The sequence below is a fragment of the Haliotis cracherodii genome, unplaced genomic scaffold (genome assembly GCF_022045235.1).
Source record: "Haliotis cracherodii isolate W230 unplaced genomic scaffold, xgHalCrac1.p SCAF_7, whole genome shotgun sequence".
Lineage (NCBI taxonomy): Eukaryota > Metazoa > Mollusca > Gastropoda > Lepetellida > Haliotidae > Haliotis > Haliotis cracherodii.
In genome coordinates, this window is record NW_027266330.1 from 45,186,174 (window position 1) to 45,207,973 (window position 21,800).

Genomic DNA, 21,800 nt, shown 5'->3' on the forward strand with positions numbered 1-21,800 from the left:
TGTGGTGAGAGGCAAATGCAGGAACCTAACTAGGGCTGTCTGGTGAGAGGTGAGGGCAGGAACCTAACTAGGGCTGTGTGGTGAGAGGTGAGGGCAGGGACCTAACTAGGGCTGTCTGGTGAGAGGCAAAGGCAGGGACCTAACTAGGGCTGTGTGGTGAGAGGCAAATGCAGGAACCTAACTAGGGCTGTCTGGTGAGAGGTGAGGGCAGGAACCTAACTAGGGCTGTGTGGTGAGAGGTGAGGGCAGGAACCTAACTAGGGCTGTGTGGTTAGAGGTGAGGGCAGGGACCTAACTAGGGCTGTGTGGTGAGAGGTGAGGGCAGGGACCTAACTAGGGCTGTGTGGCGAGAGGTGAGGGCAGGGACCTAACCAGGGCTTTGTGATGCGAGGTGAGGGCAGGGACCTAACTAGGGCTGTGTGGTGAGAGGTGAGGGCAGGAACCTAACTAGGGCTGTCTGGTGAGAGGTGAGGGCAGGAACCTAACTAGGGCTGTGTGGTGAGAGGTGAGGGCAGGGACCTAACTAGGGCTGTGTGGTGAGAGGCAAAGGCAGGGACCTAACTAGGGCTGTGTGGTGAGAGGTGAGAGCAGGGACCTAACTAGGGCTGTGTGGTGAGAGGTGAGGGCAGGAACCTAACTAGGGCTGTGTGGTGAGAGGTGAGGGCAGGGACCTAACTAGGGCTGTGTGGCGAGGGGTGAGGGCAGGGACCTAACTAGGGCTGTGTGGTGAGAGGCAAAGGCAGGGACCTAACTAGGGCTGTGTGGTGAGAGGTGAGAGCAGGGACCTAACTAGGGCTGTGTGGTTTGAGGTGAGGGCAGGAACCTAACTAGGGCTGTGTGGTGAGAGGTGAGGGCAGGGACCTAACTAGGGCTGTGTGGTGAGAGGTGAGGGCAGGGACCTAACTAGGGCTGTGTGGTGAGGGGTGAGGGCAGGGACCTTACTATGGCTTTGTGATGCGAGATGAGGGCAGGGTAGTTCAGATGCATGCTAGTTCACTGAGATACCATGCCACTGTTTAACATGGATACCCAACTCAGACACATTTTATTGACTCAGAAACTTCCAGTCCTTGTTTTAAGCAGCATCTTTTAACATCTTTTGTCATGACATATGACCAGGGGATTCAACCACCGACTTTCTGCTCCAAACATTCAAATTCAACTTCCGTTGGTGAAATTGTGTTTGCCTGAAGAAACAATGTCTTACAATATCATACAAAACCCAGGATTCTAATTTTTTGGAACAGTTTGAAATTTGTATGAAATCTTAAGGCATTGGTTCAGATAGTATGTTTTCAAAATGTTGAGATTATTTCAAACAAAATATTCTCCAGCATTAGAAATTGGCACTAGTCCAGCAGTCCTTGCAAAACAGCAATAGCAACAGCAACGATAGTTATGGTATCATAAGGATGAGTAGAAACTTGCTATTTTTAAGGGTTTTGCTATAATAATGTTATCATTATAAGGATCAGAAGACTAAAAATGTTAGTTTCTACCGCTGTTCACTGGTAATGTATTCAAGTATCATGGACCAGGGTTTCAAGACGGCTAGGCTACGGGATATTTCATTTTATTACATACTTCAGAGTGAAAGACTTTTCTGAAGTTGAGAAAAGAGATATTTTTCATTCCAGTGAACATCTAGCTCGTACACAAACTGTTGAACTCCTTTTTACGTTAGTTCCACATTGACAAGGCAAAATAATGACAGATGGTCAGTTATGGAGTTTACATAGCTACTCCTTTTGTTTCTTATTCTCTTGAAAATGTTTTGTAATAAACTGTAAATTTCTCATTTAACTCGTCAATCGAGATTGTTCCGTTTGCAAAGCGTCCTTTTTGTTTCTTGACCAGCATGTATTCTTTCACTTCCAACAGTGGTCATGTAGTTTATAGGAATATTTTTTGCTGAAGTTGATTTTGTATATAATCATATCTAAATGTATGATAAAGAATTTTCATGACCCTGAATATAATTTTTTGTTTGTTTATAGTTAATAAGATTTTGTATGGAACTACTTTTTAAGTTGTAAATGTGAAGGGAGGTGTGCCTTAGGAAGAGAGAATTTACATTTTTTTATTTGTACTGAAATAATTTAATTTCCCGGTAGGCAACTACACAAAAAGTATATGATAAATATAGGACATTCCATGTGTCGTGTGAAATATCATGTGTCTCTCATCTTGAGATGGGAAAAAGGAGGTATCCTCACTCATGGCTATGCCACTCGTGAAAATATCTCCTTTGCTCCATCTCTCGATAAGAGACACATGATATTTCACACGACACATGAAATATCTTCTATATGATAAAAAATTAATAAAAACTACAAATTTCAAAGTGTTACTTTATTTGGGTTTTTCTATCTTCATTCTTCATTCTGTACATACCAGTGATTATTGTTGGTCAATTAGCACAATAGTGTATCATGTAGCGTAATACTCAACACGTGTGAAATGTTTTCCATACTCAATGGGTTGGAAGATGTTTTAAAAAAACTGGCATTATTTAGTGTAATGCACTTGAGAGATTACATTTAAACACATTAATCAAGCATCACAAACAGGAAAGAGAATCTACAAATAATCAACAGTGAAATTGTTTCTGTTGACATCTAAATAGTTAGGTTGGGGCAAAAATTAACACTTGTGCAAACCTCCATGTGAGCAGAAAAGGCATCATTGTTCAAAACTTTCTTATTGCATGGCATATGATTATATCGTTATAGGTTGTGTAATCACCAGACTCTAATATTTGACTTCAAATCACGGTAACAAGTCTCTGATTGAAGCAACCACTGCAGAATACACATGTGTGTTTTGGAAGCACCCGCAGTGTTAAACTGTGTGAACATAGGGATAATATCTGCATGGCCCTCATCTGTTCATTACTCACACACTTCAACTTGTCACCAGCCTCTGTACTCAGCTAGAACTAACAGAGCGTTGTTTCATTGAATGGACTGGAAGCCCCTTGTATTGCCAAACATGACAGTTTTACATTAACTGCTTGAACTCAAGGGATTTTGCTGGACACAAATGGCATTAGGACATATTCATGTTTTTATCAACTTTTGATAGGCCATTCTTCTATATCATTACCAAGTTTGAAAAAAAAACATCTTCAGGACATTTTGATGTACTACAAAATGGGCCATTCTGAGAGTCTAAAACTTACAAGACAGGTGAAAACATATATATTTACTACTTATCATTGTATAACGCAAAGAAAATATTTTCTAGATTTGTAGATAACACCTGTTAAATATATTTCTCTTCCTGGTGTGCAAATACATTTTGTAATAAATTTATCATCATTCTGTTATTTCATTATTCATTATTCATTCATTATTCTGTTCTGTTACAATATTGACATTCATTTTTGCCTCGCTCTTCTAGCTCAAATAATTTGAATTTTGTTACAGGCGCAATTATGACAAGTTTAAATTCATTCCCCCTGCAAATCCCAGGGCAGTTTTAATGCAATTATTAAGTATGCAGGTTTTGTAAGTACACTATAAAGTTGAGATCTACAACATTAACCTGGATCTCTTACTCAATGATTATACAGCAACTACTGAGAAAGGTACCTGTTTTCATATTCTGATAGGTAACTTTTCGCACAATTGTCTGAATGAAAAGACTGTATTTGACTGCAGGAATGTGGCTGCCCCTACATGCTGTAGCAAGGTGATCAGCTCAGCTAAAGTGTCCAGAGACATGTGTTCACAGTTGTCTTGGAGGCCCAGTCTTTGTGACCATCAATACATTTTTCCAAGCAATGATAAGAACAGTACAAGGAACTGGAGGTAAAACTGAACAGAATGAGCTTGCAATGCATGTGAAAAGCCAGCTCAGACATACCCAATCTCGTTAAGGCCATGAAAATAATTAATTACACTTGACAGAATCTGTAGCCGACATTAAGTGGAGTAGAATAGTGATGCTGATCCCAGTTGTCAGTGTTCATGCTTTTGCTGTGCATACTTAGACATGCTATAACACCGGCTAAGTCAGACAGTAGAAACGATGAACACACTCAACTCCAGCCTTCCATCTCAGAGCTTAGCAAGTGGCGGGGGAGAATAAAATCTATAACAGCCTGACACGGAGGCCATGGCGAGCTGGCTTAGCCAGGATCACGGTTTGACCCACGGAAGAGGTTTGACTAATGAAGCAGTAACTCGGCTAGTCTGGAGGGACACAATCAAATATGCCCTCACACAGCCCCAACAAAAGTGAACACTGACGATGCTGGCATGCAACTTAAAGAACAGATGGAGGCCCATCACAGAATATATCCACACAGGGACATCCATCCCTGGATATGTCCTCACAGTACACCCATCCCTGGATATGTCTTCACAGTGAGACCCATCAATGGATATGTCCTCACAGTGACACCTGGATATGTCCTCACAGTGACACCCATCAATGGATATGTCCTCTCAGTGACACCCATCCCTGGATATGTCCTCTCAGTGACACCCATCCCTGGATATGTCCTCTCAGTGACACCCATCCCTGGATATGTCCTCTCAGTGACACCCATCCCTGGATATGTCCTCTCAGTGACACCCATCCCAGGATATGTCATCTCAGGCAGACACATCCCTGGATATGTCCTCATAGTGAGACCCATCCCTGGATATGTCCTCTCAGTGAAACCCATCCCTGGATATGTCCTCTCAGTGACACCCATCACTGGATATGTCCTCACAGTGACACCCATCCCTGGATATGTCCTCTCAGTGAGACCCAACCCTGGATATTTCCTCACAGTGAGACCCATCACTGGATATGTCCCATCCCTGGATATGTCCTTACAGTGAGGCCCATCCCTGGATATGTCCTCACAGTGAGACCCATCCCTGGATATGTCCCCTCAGTGAGACCGTCCCTGGATATGTCCTCACAGTGAGACACATCACTGGATATGTCCTCACAGTTACACCCGTCCCTGGATATGTCCTCTCAGTTAGACCCATCCCTGGATATGTCCTCATTGGGAGGACTCATCATTGAATGTCATCTCAGTGAGACCCATCCCTGGATATGTCCCCATGGGAGGACTCATCATTGAATGTCCTCACAGTTAGACTCATCTCTGGATATGTCCTCTCAGTTAGACCCATCCCTGGATATGTCCTCATTGGGAGGACTCATCATTGAATGTCCTCTCAGTGAGAACTATCCCTGGATATGTCCTCATTGGGAGGACTCATCATTGAATGTCCTCTCAGTGAGACCCATCCCTGGATATGTCCCCATGTGAGGACTCATCATTGAATGTCCTCACAGTTAGACTCATCTCTGGATATGTCCTCTCAGTTAGACCCATCCCTGGATATGTCCTCATTGGGAGGACTCATCATTGAATGTCCTCTCAGTGAGAACAATCCCTGGATATGTCCTCATTGGGAGGACTCATCATTGAATGTCCTCTCAGTGAGAACAATCCCTGGATATGTCCTCATTGGGAGACCCGTACCTGCATATGACCTCACACTGACCTATCTATGAACATCTGTTATGCAATGAGATTCAGTAGTTGCAAAGACCCCAACTCTTAATGATATAATGTGTAAAAGATAAGATCTTACAGAAAAAGTTTGAGTTCATGGTGTCCACATTTTTATCATTCATTATCTAACAGTGGTTAATATGGTTTGAAAAGATTAATTTTTCAAAAATTTCCTGAATGAATTTGTGCAAATCCATGTTCATTTAACTACTGTTGCAGAAATTCTGCCATTTACCAAGCATTCAACCCCAAAGTATGTTTTGTTACTGAAAATATTTCAGTGTAGCATTAAATTTTGCATTCTAGGCCGAGGTCTGTTTATTCATTTGGTATAACACTAAGTTCCAACATCAGTGTGGAGCTAGGGGACAGAGGATCACTGCTGTGTGGAGCTTTGGGACAAAGGATCGCTGCTGTGTGGAGCTATGGGACAGAGGATCACTGCTGTGTGGAGCTATGGGACAGAGGATCGCTGCTGTGTGGAGCTAGGGGACAGAGGATCACAGCTGTGTGGAGCTATGGGACAGAGGATCACTGCTGTGTGGAGCTAGGGGACAGAGGATCACTGCTGTGTGGAGCTATGGGACAGAGGATCGCTGCTGTGTGGAGCTATGGGACAGAGGATCACTGCTGTGTGGAGCTAGGGGACAGAGGATCACTGCTGTGTGGAGCTATGGGACAGAGGATCGCTGCTGTGTGGAGCTAGGGGACAGAGGATTACTGCTGTGTGGAGCTATGGGACAGAGGATCGCTGCTGTGTGGAGCTAGGGGACAGAGGATCTCAGCTGTGTGGAGCTAGGGGACAGAGGATCACTGCTGTGTGGAGCTAGGGGACAGAGGATCACTGCTGTGTGGAGCTATGGGACAGAGGATCGCTGCTGTGTGGAGCTAGGGGACAGAGGATCGCTGCTGTGTGGAGCTAGGGGACAGAGGATCACTGCTGTGTGGAGCTATGGGACAGAGGATCGCTGCTGTGTGGAGCTATGGGACAGAGGATCGCTGCTGTGTGGAGCTAGGGGACAGAAGATCACTGCTGTGTGGAGCTATGGGACAGAGGATCGCTGCTGTGTGGAGCTAGGGGACAGAGGATCGCTGCTGTGTGGAGCTATGGGACAGAGGATCGCTGCTGTGTGGAGCTATGGGACAGAGGATCGCTGCTGTGGAGCTATAAGACAGAGGATCACTGCTGTGTGGAGCTATGGGACAGAGGATCGCTGCTGTGCGGAGCTATGGGACAGAGGATCGCTGCTGTGTGGAGCTAGGGGACAGAGGATCACTGTTGTGTGGAGCTATGGGACAGAGGATCGCTGCTGTGTGGAGCTATGAGACAGAGGATCACTGCTGTGTGGAACTATCGGACAGAGGATCTCAGCTGTGTGGAGCTATTATGGTATGTTTATGGTTCTGTTCGGTTGAACAAAACCTTCCAAATGGCATGCTGGTTTTCTTGGGGGCATTAGGGGGCATTAGTCAGCAAAGAGCCGGATTCACAGGAGACTAATCACAATTTTATTTACAAGAACAATTAACAATGAACAATTTACAATATCTTAGAACATAGCTGAGGGTGCGACAGAGAGTTGGTACAACCCTCTGGGCTGTGAGAGAGGGATCTGATTGGTTAGAGCGACAATCCCCTTCTGCTTAACATTTGGTTTCTGTATGTATTTAACAAAAATTAGAACAATCAAATGGAATATGATTGGTTGATACACGATGGGCTGTGCCTTATGGTTAATGAATGGCTAGACAGAAGGGAATACTTAATCCTGTTAATCCTGTTTGACTGGCACTAATCTGGTTGACATATTTACTGGGTGCTTTGAAAGAGATTATGGTGTCACTATAGAGGAGCTTGTATTGGGGCTAATCCTTAATGCACTATAGACGAGCTTGTATGGGGGCTCATCCTTAATGAGTCTAAATTGAAGTAATTGCTGTACGTTATTCTAATATAGGTGATGACAGATTTACTTAAATAAAATAGTTCAAGGCAATCTTTAAGACTATGTAGACATATCTTTTGTCTGGGAGATGGGATCTTGATACCTTAGGCTAGTATTTATCTAAAAGCTTCAAATCTATTAAACTATGTAGACATAACTCTTGTCTTATTGAATAGTATGTCTAGGAGTTGCGCTCCCATTACCTTAGGCTAGCATTTATCTTAAAAGCTATAACTGAAACTACTGATATTATATGAAATGATGTATAAATATTACGCCATGATAACTCATAAAAGCACTTGATGTGGATCTAATTATTATAGGTAAACTTAGTATAAATGATATATCATGATAGAGCTATGAGACAGAACGTCAATGCCCTTTTTATAATATGCGCCTTTTTTTATGAAAATGGGGGCCCTACAGAAAAAATGGTAAACAAAGTTTAATGAATTAATGATTGATGAATGTTATTCGTAGCCTCATGCATCATGTGTTTTAGGTAAGTTTTACACATGTTACGATGCAAATCAAGCCATGAATATGTTGTTCCCATTCAGTGTGATACAATGTTTTCTTAATTTTACACAATATCTCTATCTGATGCAAATTTCTGCAAATAGTTTTTAGGATTATTGGAACAGTTACCATCTCCATGATAATAAACATTGTGTTCCTTGTCAGCACCATTGTACTTTGTGACATTGCATCCACCACCATTTCTGTTTGTCTGTTCAGCCAATCAATTGTGGCCTACCCAACAACATATATACTGTACAAACCAATTCCTACACTTCTTTCAAATTAACTTCAGTGAGGCAGCAGTGTGCAGCAATAAGGCAACTAACATACATTGTTACATGAGGAAACATTAGGAGTAATAGCGAATGTAATGATAGACATCGATCTTTGGCGTGTTTATATAAAACGCAAATCTAAACAAACAGGTTATCCTTTCATTATCTATTTTCTTATCAAATTGCTTAATGCAACCATTTTATTCAATGTTAGTACGAAAACAATGGTGTTTCCGAAGAGCCCCATGAGTTTGGGCTTTTCCCAATATTGTGTTGGAATGCCGCAAGGGCATGGCCTGGAATAGACAATGCTGCTGTGTGGGTCTGTTGAGCAGGGAATCCTGGTTCTGCGGAGCTATTTGGAGACATGCGACTACAGGATTATCAAGTGAACAGTACACTATTTCATTGTCTGGGATTAGATGAATATAAAAAGATGTGAAACAGCTCGACATTTAAACATCAAACTTTATATTTGCATGTGCTCGTTCACCAGAAGAAACAAACTTCCAATCCATCTCAGTCAACTTCAAAGGATGGTAAAAAACAGCTTTGTACATCTGCAACTTGTTGCTGGCATTGATGGTCTCTTCCACATTTGCTTGGCTTCTATCAACCTAATTCAATCTAACAAAGCAGAAGCTTAATTTTAATTGCAACTTAAGACATTGCACAGTGTCCCTTGTGAAATTCGAAAAACAACACTGTATAATCAGGTACTACACAACAAGGCCTCACACATGTGAGTGGATGGTCTCAATCACCACTTTGTAAATGAAACATCAACTTTACCGGCTGGGGATTAGAATTTTGTAAGTTATAGACATTTCCTGAGCAAAGTCAATTTACCTTATTTGTATAATGGCAGCCTAGTGATAAAAGAGGATATTGATATAACTTTTAATAAATAGTCAACTCAGAAGTTGCTGTGATCACATGCATCTACTGATAACTGACAATAAGCATTGATCATGATGACAAGGATTGTATGATTGATCAAGCTCCTAACTTTAGTACACAACAAACCACTTACCCTGGTAACCTGATATCAGTTTAATGTGTATTTGGTTCAAGAAGAAAGTCACACCCCAATTTACCTTTAAACTGCTGTACATCTGCACTGAGGAATGACGATTTCACCATAGCTTGCATAAGGAACACAAAACTGGCTAGGCTGGATTGCAATTGAACATCTTGAATTATCTAATATTTGTAGAGACAGAATAATAATAAGAAAATCAACTGGATCCATCTTTAACCTAATTAAATATAAGAAATTTCAAAGAAAAAGAGATAATGTACTTCAAGATAAACTCTCAATATGATCAATAGGAACATTCTCATGGTTACGTTAGCACACCTTGCAATAACAGACCATTCATAATTGTCAGTTATTGTTTGAAAGTCTCTGAGAATATGGGAAAAACTATGACCATATCATCCCCGATACAAGCGAATATCAAACAGTAGAACATGGACACTCTAAATGTCGCCCGGAATATTGGTCAAACACCCGCCATGTCATCCCAGATACAAGGGAATATCAAACAGTAGAACATGGCCACTCTACATGTCACCCGGAATATTGGTCAAACACCCGCCATGTCATCCCAGATACAAGGGAATATCAAACAGTAGAACATGGCCACTCTACATGTCACCCGGAATATTGGTCAAACACCCGCCATGTCATCCCAGATACAAGGGAATATCAAACAGTAGAACATGGCCACTCTACATGTCACCCGGAATATTGGTCAAACACCCGCCATGTCATCCCAGATACAAGGGAATATCAAACAGTAGAACATGGCCACTCTAAATGTCACCCGGAATATTGGTCAAACAACTGCCATGTCATCCCAGATACAAGGGAATATCAAACAGTAGAACATGGCCACTCTAAATGTCACCCGGAATATTGGTCAAACACCCGCCATGTCATCCCAGATACAAGGGAATATCAAACAGTAGAACATGGCCACTCTACATGTCACCCGGAATATTGGTCAAACACCCGCCATGTCATCCCAGATACAAGGGAATATCAAACAGTAGAACATGGCCACTCTTAATGTCACCCGAAATATTGGTCACTCCATGACATACATGAAGTGCAGTTCAAAGCAGCAGAATTCTAAACTCATTCCTCTTTAGCTCACCTGACTGAAAGTTAAGTGAGCTTATGTTGTGGCCTGTGTGTTTGTTGTTCCAGATCTGTCATCCCTTGTCAACATCTTCTCCTCAGAAACAATTGGACCATTGAAGCTGAAACTGCACATGCTTGTTCCCATCAATGATGACACGCCAATTTGTTAAGGGGTTCAACTCCATTTTTCAAAATGCCATATTCAAAACCCCACTTATGGTCATTACTCAGCCATTCTGTTCCGAAATGTAAGACTGAAGGTGCGTAAGTAGTGGGGAACAACATATATATTACCGTTTTTCACCTTCACTTGATCTTTGCACTTTAACCATACTAATACCGGTAGCTGAAATTTCTGTAGCGATTACTTTGCCATTTCTGTTCAAAATGTAATGAAATTTGTTATGTGTGGAGTTAGTAGTGGGGCTGAACATGTTTCATTTTTCAGGATATTCAAAAAATTGACCTTCATGTGACCTTTGCACTGTAACCATACCAAGAATACTTTTTATGGCAAATGCTCTGCCATTTCTGTTCAAATTGTTATGAAATTTGTTACGTGTTATGCTTTTAAATTCTCTCAAACTTTATTTCTTTCCTTGGAAACAAATGGAAATATAAAGCTCAACTCTACATGCTAGCTTCCACAAATGATGACAATGGAATTTCTTCAAAAGGTTTGAATCCAATTTTCAATGTAGCTCATATTGCAAAATTTATTTGTGGCCATTTTTGTGAATAATGTAATGAAATTTAGTACTTGTTTAGTTAGCTGAGTGGATGCAACAGACATGTTCTGTTTTTGGCAACATTCTAAATTTTGACCTTGCTCTTAAATTCTAACAAAAGACATATCTGGCTCTGAAAACATCTTCTCCCCAGAAATTGTTAGATTGAGCAAGATGAACTTTGCCATTTATGATTCCATCATATTTGTTCAAATAATTAGATTTTTTGAAAATATTTCTATGTAATTGTTGACAGCAATTTTTATTAAGCATCTGTCTTTGTTTACATTTGAAACTGTTGACTGCATATCCAGGTGAGCTACAGTTTTTGATACAGATCTTCAACTGTGTTGTAGAAGTCAATGGTACAGCCCTACGTCTCTAGTGTGTGTGTGTGTCACAGACTACATAGTGTGACATGTGAATATCCATGAATGCTGCACACACTCACACAAGCACAGATTCACTCCAGATCATCAGAAACATAGAGGAAAGCAAGAAATATACAGTAGACAAATCTGCAAAACTTCTGCAAAAGCACTAACAATAATATGCTATTTGCTGAGGATGGTAACTCGTTTTGCATAATGTAACAATGAGATCTTGTGTGCAGTCAGCTGACAGAACCATTGCCTTTTTTGTAACCAGATCGGAAACTGAAGGAATACAGATGGCCAATGGGAACTGTTCATTTTTCATGAGAGTTAATGACTATATTGTAATGCAGTTGGATTTTAGAGGTGTTTTTCACACAACTTGAATGAAAGTTTCACATAGATTTGTTAAGTTTAATAAGGTCTTCTTACAGTGTGCCAGTTTGGTTTCCAATGCTGCAACTTGCCTGGGTGTAGTGTCAGTTTCCTACACTAACAAGATCCCTCAACTTGTCTGGGTGTAGTGTCAGTTTCCTACACTAACAAGATCCCTCAACTTGTCTGGGTGTAGTGTCAGTTTCCCACACTAACAAGATCCCTCAACTTGCCTGGGTGTAGTGTCAGTTTCCTACACTAACAAGATCCCTCAACTTGCCTGGGTGTAGTGTCAGTTTCCTACACTAACAAGATCCCTCAACTTGTCTGGGTGCAGTGTCAGTTTCCTACGCTAACAGGATCCCTCAACTTGTCTGGATGCAGTGTCAGTTTCCTACACTAACTAGATCCCTCAACTTATCTGGATGTAGTGTCAGTTTCCTACGCTAACAGGATCCCTCAACTTGCCTGGGTGTAGTGTAAGTTTCCTACGCTAACAGGATCCCTCAACTTGTCTGGGTGTAGTGTAAGTTTCCTACACTAACAAGATCCTTGAACATGTCTGGGTGCAGTGTCAGTTTCCTACACTAACAAGATCCTTGAACATGTCTAGGTGCAGTGTCAGTTTCCTACACTAACAAGATCCTTGAACATGTCTAGGTGTAGTGTCAGTTTCCTACACTAACAAGATCCCTCAACTTGCCTGGGTGCAATGTCTGATCAGTTGACCCCTGAGTGTAGTTTTGATTGGTGAATGCGGCGTTAAAAATAAACAATCTTCCAGCTATATGACAGCGGTAAACAATCGAGTCTGGACCAGACAATCCAGTGACTGATATCGTGAGAATATATTCACGCAATTGGGATTGATGACATGCAGCAACCAAGTTAGCAAGTCTGACCACTTGATCCCGTTAGTTGCCTCTTATGACAAGCATAGTTGCCTTTTACAGAAAGCATGAGTTGTTGAATACCTATTCTACCCCGGATCTTCACTGGTCTCTGAGTGTAGTAATTGAGTTTTCTGTTTTAGCAGTTTCATCTAAGGACACCTAAATTTTAACATTAGGTACATAAGGACTCATTGACCAACAGTTTGAACACCAATATAGACATTAACACACAACCTTACCAAACATATGTGGTACCTATTACTCTTTCTTTGTAAACACTTGGTTTGTTAGTACCCCATCTGATCAACCAATCTGAGACAAGGCTAAAGTACTCCAGCATCTCTACACCTGGGACATGGTGTAAGTGTAAGTGTAAGCTAAGATGGTTGTCTAGTTTTCATCCTGGAACAACATAATCCCTGGATCTTTGCAGCTTTCTTGGAGAACCAGAGTACCATATAGGCTTTGATGGTGACAAAAGCAAGGTGTCTTCAATTTGTGTATTAGCTGTGACTGATGTCTGTTTCATTGCCAGTCTGCATTATTGGGGCTGTGCAATTCTCCTTGTCCTCCTCACAAACAACATCAGTGACAATAATGTCTGACCCCACAGCACTCCAGCCATGCCTCCCACTCCCAGGCCCCCATTACACTGCAATGAATTGCCCTAACTCTGCCCTAACTTAAGCCTTATTACTCTATACAGAAAACAAAGTGGACTGTTTTTGTGTGTGTGCTTCCCACGTTAAGCCTTACAAAGATGAGCACCACCTTCCAATACACAGCAGAATCAGACAGATCCAAATAACGACAGTTCATAACACACTGATAACATGATCTACTTGTTTGAGTTGAAGTTAAGGTCATGCATTATATCTTTTTTAGAAAATAAGAATCAAACACGAAAAGGTAGAAATTGCGGCTACTCATCCCAATATCAGATGCCCAGAACACATGAAACACCTTTGTTGTGTTTGGAAACAATCAGGAATATCACAGCTGTCCCACCAGTGACAGAAAGCATGAGCACTGACAACCACTATCACGGCACAATGTCCTGTAGTCAGTCAATACCTGTAAAGAAGCCTGTGAAGAACACAATTCATGAATTACCCATACATTGTATATGTTTGGAGATCCCGTGTGTGCTCACATGGAATCTTAAGTGTCCCTTAGATGTACCTGGTATCCTGAAGACTCTGTGTCAATGCGTGCCCCGATCCTGTCCAGAAGAATAACGATCAGCAGGAATCCAATGAATCCAAGGACGATGTAGGAACACATCAACTTCCACAGCACCCCAGAGAACTTGCTGACACTGTCCTCCTCTGTAAAAACAGAAACCAAATCATCTCGTGTGAATGGACTACATGGTCATTAATAGCATACATAAAATAATCCTCACTACAATGAAACAGGATGAGATTGTGTTCAGAAAAAGCAAACAGTAAAACATTGCTATGGCACAGGGATACCAGGAGGCTAGAGTGGAAGATAGATTTGCTCATTGTTAATATTTAGTATACTGGTAGACATCGAGTGTGTTCAGTTCTAAATGCAGCCCACACCTCCCCATTCTTTTTATCAGCTGCTTTAGGCATGGTATCTCTCCCTTGTACACAACAAAGATATTTGTACCTGATGAATCACAGCTGAACCAGCTGGCCTTATGGTGTGAGGATGAAATCACAACTCATTTTTTTGTATGCAGAGACCCCAAACTATCTTAAGTACAAATATGTTAAGAATACTTACAAGGGTTGATTGATAAGTTCTGTGCCTCACATAAAAGACAATTGTGTAATTCTGATATCTTTTGTTGTGGACATTACATGTCATGGAGGTATATCCACCAAAAACAGGAGTCACTTTAGCACACTGTTTCAGTGTGACAAGTCAGTAAAATAAGCAGGGGTCTGTGACCTTGGAGATTAGACCAGCTTGGGGACATGCAGTGAGCATGTACTTGCAGAAAAAGGGCTTAACACTAAATGCAATAGATACAAATTGAGTACAGCACTACAGAAGGTGGTCCCTTCCTAAGCCACTGTCAAGGGGTGGGCAGCAGGGTTAAGCATGGCTGGCCCTTGAAACTGATCCTGAATATCCACAATATGGTGATGACCGACTGGTGAATGACTGAGCTTAATGTTGCGATTTCAGTTGGCATTTCCTAAGTGTGAGTACATTCCATTATTACAGAATTTTTTGGCAATGAAGAAAGTATGAACATGTATGGTTCCAAAGCTTCTGACATCTGATTAAATATGCACCAGACACAACATGTCTTGTGATAATCTATCTCTGTTTGAAGCTGATTCAAAAAAGGTTCTTGCAACGATTTGTGAAATGGAAAAAACCCTAGGTTCATCATTTGAATCCAAACAACGATCAAAACAGTGGATGCATTTGGCATCCCCGCCAAAGAAAGTAAAGACTGTCCCTTCAGCTGGATAGGTCATGGCCTCTGTGCTCTGGGATGCCAATGGTGTCATCATGGAGGACTATCTTCCAAAAGGCCATACAATAAACGGAACATATTATGTTCCACTTTCATGCAATAATGGGATGAAATTAAGGTTAGGCTTAAAAAATAACAATTCCTGGTTCTCAGGCACTGCAGCATCATCACAGTCCACCTCAGTCCACCTCATGTTTTGTTTTTATTTCCATTTAAAAAAAAAAATCCTTAAATATTTGGTGGCAATGAAATGCTACAATACTGAAAAACAACAGGATCCAATATAGCGAGCAGTTACTTCCTTTTACATGCGTACAGATGTACTTCGTATCTTGTGTTATATGTTATGGTCATGGCGGCAATTGTTGTGTGCTTGTTTTGACATTTGAAAAATTTGTTCAATGAAAACATGATTTTTTTTATAAAACATCACTAGATATGATGATTTACAAATTCAATGGTATTTATGTACAGTATGGCAGACAATGATTCATATGCAGAGAATAAGATTGCATGTGTATTCGTCTCATAAAATAAGCAGGAAATAGCGATCAGCTGTTTACACATTTTTTCCCTGATCTATTGGTGATTTAGTTTAAAAACACTTCATGTCATGGCCAATATTATAACTGAAAAGAAAATTGATAGGAAGACCAAAGACTTTGTATCTCTAACAACTAATGTTTGTTTCTTCAAGGCAAGTTCACAGTGAGTTAATGTGATTTGCCGATCAGATCATATGCAAATTAAAGTGAACAAAACTGAATGAAATCTTGGAGAAAAGCGATATAATTGATAACAACTTAAGCCCAGATACACAATGAACACTTTTCTAACCAGAATATTGTAATAATAGGAGTACTTCAGTACGGATATGTTGACATGCTTCTTGTGTTGTATGCATGAATTATGCACTTACTGGTAGTCCAAGGGTAGTCAAATATTGTATTCCACTATTTTACAGATCAAGGAATACATTTATGTAGGGAGGTCCATTTCCAGGTATATTGTTCACAACTGTTTATTTGGTTACATACCTGTTTGAACTAAAAAAAAAAAAAAAAAAATAATGGTTGCCCGCCCCCACTATAGTTTCAAAAGCCATTGCCTGAAAACCAATTCTTATATTTTATTACCCTTAATGAAATGTATGAAGCTGAGAAAAGGTATGCTCTTGCATCAGGTGTGCTCTGCCACTGCACAAAGGATTCATTGTTATGGCTACAATCCATGATAGTGGGGCTTTGAACTCTTGATCTGGCTCCATCACTCTTCCATCTGTTGGTAGACATGAAGAAAACTCTAGCCAGAACCCATGTCATAGCAGCAGGGAAACCTTCTTGGACCACCCAGAGAAGCACATCTATGGAACAAGGATAAAATACCTCCCACCTCATCGGCAAAAATGGATCAATGTGAAAGGAGATAAAGTTCAGTCAAGTCCTTCTATGTGCGATTCAGTTGAGTCCTTCTATGTGAGGTTCAGTCAAGCCCTTCTACGTGAGGTTCAGTCAAGTCCTTCTACGTGAGGTTCAGTCAAGTCCTTCTACATGAGGTTCAGTCAAGTCCTTCTATGTGAGGTTCAGTCAAGTACTTCTATGTGAGGTTCAGTCAAGTCCTTCTAAATGAGGTTCCATCAAGTCCTTCTACATGCGGTTCAGTCAAGTCCTTCTACGTGAGGTTCAGTCAAGTCCTTCTATGTGAGGTTCAGTCAAGTCCTTCTATGTGAGGTTCAGTCAAGTCCTTTCTATTTGAGGTTCAGTCAAGTCCTTCTATGTTAGGTTCAGTCAAGTCCTTCTATGTGAGGTTCAGTCAAGTCCTTCTACGTGAGGTTCAGTCAAGTCCTTCTATGTGAGGTTCAGTCAAGTCCTTCTACATGAGGTTCAGTCAAGTCCTTCTACGTGAGGTTCAGTCAAGTCCTTCTATGTGAGGTTCAGTCAAGTCCTTCTAAATGAGGTTCCATCAAGTCCTTCTACGTGCGGTTCAGTCAAGTCCTTCTACGTGAGGTTCAGTCAAGTCCTTCTATGTGAGGTTCAGTCAAGTCCTTCTATGTGAGGTTCAGTCAAGTCCTTCTATGTGAGGTTCAGTCAAGTCCTTCTACGTGAGGTTCAGTCAAGTCCTTCTATGTGAGGTTCAGTCAAGTCCTTTCTATTTGAGGTTCAGTCAAGTCCTTCTATGTTAGGTTCAGTCAAGTCCTTCTATGTGAGGTTCAGTCAAGTCCTTCTATGTGAGGTTCAGTCAAGCCCTTCTACGTGAGGTTCAGAACTTATTAATCATCACTTTTAACTTAAGTATATGTGCAGGTACTGCAAACTCCATGATTGGATTCTCCAGGATGAAACCCATGTGACATCACATCTGTACATTCAAACCCTGTAACATCACATCTGGTACATTCAACCCCTGTAACATCACATCTGGTACATTCAACCCCTGTAACATCACAACTGGTACATTCAACCCCTGTAACATCACATCTGGCACATTCAACCTCTGTAACATCACCACTGGTATATTCAACCCCTATAATATCACCTCAGAAACATTCCGGTGTGTAACATCACCCCAAGTGAATCACTGCTCAGTAGGATCCCTATGAACAGTTCTCTGTATGATAAACCGATATGATGATATGTTATAATATGTAGAATTTGTGAAGTATTTATAATGTACAGAATAGATACATCACTACTGCTTCACATGTTCATAAAGTCTAACACTTATCTTAATTTTTGTAATTCCCCCCAGTTGTGTTGGTTATTCTTAAACCAGTCTCTTCATATTGATGTATATGAAGTGAAAACCAGTAGTTTTTTCAAAGGTCAAATGTCAAGACATCAACCTGCATAGATATATATTTGCTGCTACTCTGTATGCACAAGACAATGCAGGTAAGCTGTTACAAGACACACCAGTTTTACATGTTGATAACCTGATGAGGAACTTAACAAAGCAGGTTATATATCTCAGGAAAATTCTCCTTGAAAAGCCATATTATTCAACATTGAAAAAAACCTTTGTGAGTGTTGCTATGAGTTTACAAGATATGAATTTTAGCCTCTATGCATTGAGGGAAGAGTGAGTGAGTGAGTGAGTGAGTGAGTGAAAATTGCTTCATGCAGTACAACAATATTATTAATACGATGAATACACAATGCCATCTAGAAAGTGGTCAAATGTAACAAATGTTATATTTGTGATAACACTTTCTTAGTAAAGTACAGATTCTTGTACTTTTTTTGGTTGAGTCATTATTGGTAGTCTAGATCACGTACTTTGAGTACCCCCCTGACAAGTGTAAATTGGCACGGCTCCCATGGCCGAAAGCTATGAATACACAATGCCAACCCCAAATAGTACAAGAATCTGTACTTTACTTAGAAAGTGTTATCCCAAATATAACATTTGTTGCAACAATATTATAGCTCTATGTCCAAGTAACCTGAATACTGCTTAATGTCGCATCACTACTGGTACTGAATAGTATATGGTTCTACTAGCTTTATGTGTGAAGACAAACAAACCCTCAGATACACAGATACCAGACATAATGAATTGTAGCATTGCTTATTAAACACACATTATACTTCCTGATCTCAGACGTCCTAGCCAAGTTGCCCGAAGGAATCTTGAATACTGGTACAGATGTGTGCAGACTAAGATTGTGCCCAGGAGGGAGGCAGACAGCTTCCTCCCATTGGTAGTCCAGGCACCTCTTAACCTTCTCCCTTCCTTCCATGGACATGACAACTACGCAGCAGACTTCAATGGCATCTGTTACTGCTGTCATACACCTGTTTTTTCATGTTAGAGACAAACAGTTTCTCTGTATTGGGAATAGTCAGCCTTCTTGGAGTGATTGTATGACATGCACAAACAGCCCACAGTGGAAGTCCTCAATATCATGCAATGTATGTCTGGTGGTTGTCCCTTGTGGAACTGTTATTTCCAACAACGGTAATTATTCTGAAGGAATCTGCCTGATACCTGGGACACATTTGTAGGTGCTTGAGACTGGAATGTAACACAGTGTACCTATGCCTTGCCACATCTTGCACATGAATCTCTTTGAACAACTCAGCATCTTATTGCCATGGTAAAATCAAAATAGCACAAATTCCATCTTGTTTAACAGAAAAAAGGTAGCAGAATCATCCTATGATCTGAATGTATATCTTGAATGTCACATACCCGTAGTGCCATCTCAGAGACACCTTGCATTATTAACAGAAAGGAAAGAAGAATTTTTCATTTATCTTTGGACAGTGGTTAGTAGGAAGTCATTTGTTTATCTCAATATCTGTGTTGGCCTGAATTCTTGAACATGTTAACATGTCAGGCAAGAACTCAGCTATTCATGTACAAGGCAGTATGAAATTTTGATAATTCATATTTAAGGTCTAAAATTTGGTAAAAAAAATATTTTGTGATGATAACGACAATTCTTGTTTTAAAAACTCATATATGTAAAATGTAGAAATGTGGTCATTAGCAATTTGCAGTAAGTGAATATTGTTTTACACCGTGTTTTGCAATATTCCAGCAATATCATGACAGGTGACACCAGAAATGGGCTTCACACATTGTCCCCATGTGGGGAATCAAAATGTGGGAAATCTTTGGGCGTGACGAGCGAACGCTTAACCACTACGCAACCCTACTGCCCGAGCAATTTGCAGAGGACTATTGGTTTGACTTTGTGTGAAAATTCCCCAATCAATCTTTACAGGATGGTTATGTAATGGTTTGGCAGTGTACATAGACAAGAGGTACTAAAGCACATACTTGTACGATTAAATGAAGGATTTATCAGGGGTAGAAATTTTTTCGCATTTGCAGAACATTTGTAATGTCAACAACTTTTTATCTAAGTACTAAAAGCATGAAAAAAACATGACCATATCAAGACTTCCTTCCCTCACCACTTAACCAGGATAAAGATGCAGTGACATTTAAAATATATTGTGCAAACATAGTCGTCCATATCTTACATGTGTATTCTAAGGGAGATCTGGAGATTGGAGATATGTTGACACCACCTTCAGAATGTTTAGCTACTTTACAAACCTTTATTCCATCACCAACCTTTATATTTTTTGTCTAACTAAAAGATAGAATAAAATACTTGAAAAAAGTCTAAACAACATTCTGTAGCCAGAGTCACAGAGGGACCATTCCACAGATCTGCATAATAATGAATTATGTTGTAATATTTCTACTTAAACAACATTCTGTAGCCAGAGTCACAGAGGGACCATTCCACAGATCTGCATAATAATGCATTATGTTGTAATATTTCTACTTAAACAACATTCTGTAGCCAGAGTCACAGAGGGACCATTCCACAGATCTGCATTATAATGAATTGTGTTGTAATATTTCTACTTAAACAACATTCTGTAGCCAGAGTCACAGAGCGACCATTCCACAGATCTGCATTATAATGAATTATGTTGTAATATTTCTACTTAAACAACATTCTGTAGCCAGAGTCACAGAGGGACCATTCCACAGATCTGCATTATAATGAATTATGTTGTAATATTTCTACTTAAACAACAATCTGTAGCCAGAGTCACAGAGCGACCATTCCACAGATCCGTTTTGGCTTTGCATATTTCCCATAATCCCCTACTTTGGATATGGCTCAGTTCTGAAAGACCAGACATAAATTAGAATTGACTGTTTTTCTTCTTGCTTCCAGCATTGTGTAAAGTAATATTCTCCTATGATGAAGTGACATATAATAGGTAGGAATGTGCAGAAACAGAGGAGACACAGTGAGTGTCAGATGGAATGCTGCAGCCCACGTGTAGGACACAATAGCCTCATAATGGCCTATTGATCTGCGATGGGAGAGACGCCATTGTGTGGAATAATAGAGATGAACAATAGCAGTGATAGCAACTCACATCTCCCTGTTATTCCATAATTAGATTTAAAGGCATACAACACTAAACTGCACTCTCCAATTTCCATGTTGTCTGAGCTTGGGGTATTTCATGAAACTTGTAACATGATTACATATGGTGCTATGAAAATATGCTACACTTAAAACTGTTTTCTGTAGTCATTTGTAGAAAATGGAAATGAGCAAGACAAACAGAATGTAGTGTTTCTGTGTCTGGGACATAGGGAGAGCATGGTGACTGTAATGAAATTATGCAGGCAATTTGGAAAACATGGGGAATTCAGTACAAACCACTGTAGAAATATGATGGCTGCCTCACCATCTCCACCTGGGCGGGAAACATAATGTGAGAATGATGCCTAGGCTGATTATATTGCATGGATATAAAGTAGATTCCCGCAACAGTATCAACTTTCCTACACTTTTAACACTCCAAAACCAAATAACTGAATACTTTTCGGGTCTAATAGATTTTCACACTTAACAGACAATGTTTCCCAGGATACACAAGTTTTTATATATTTTTATCCACATGATCTGATAATAAAAATGAAAACATTGCTGTATGTTGTGTGAACCTTGACATTGCAACAAAGGCACAATCCTCAAACAATATTGTGATCATCATTTCTTTGGGTA

At 40.4% G+C, this 21,800-nt stretch overlaps 1 protein-coding gene across 2 annotated transcripts in view; it reads right to left on the reverse strand.

The window, feature by feature from the left end:
• The window catches only part of LOC139447503 (protein unc-93 homolog A-like), a 72,205-nt gene that overhangs the window by 27,787 nt on the left and 22,618 nt on the right, over positions 1-21,800 (reverse strand). For both annotated transcript variants that reach the window (XM_071228904.1, XM_071228905.1), the window contains exon 2: positions 13,972-14,117. In XM_071228904.1, coding sequence (XP_071085005.1) covers positions 13,972-14,117 — 146 coding nt within the window. The remainder of the gene's footprint in view (positions 1-13,971; positions 14,118-21,800) is intronic.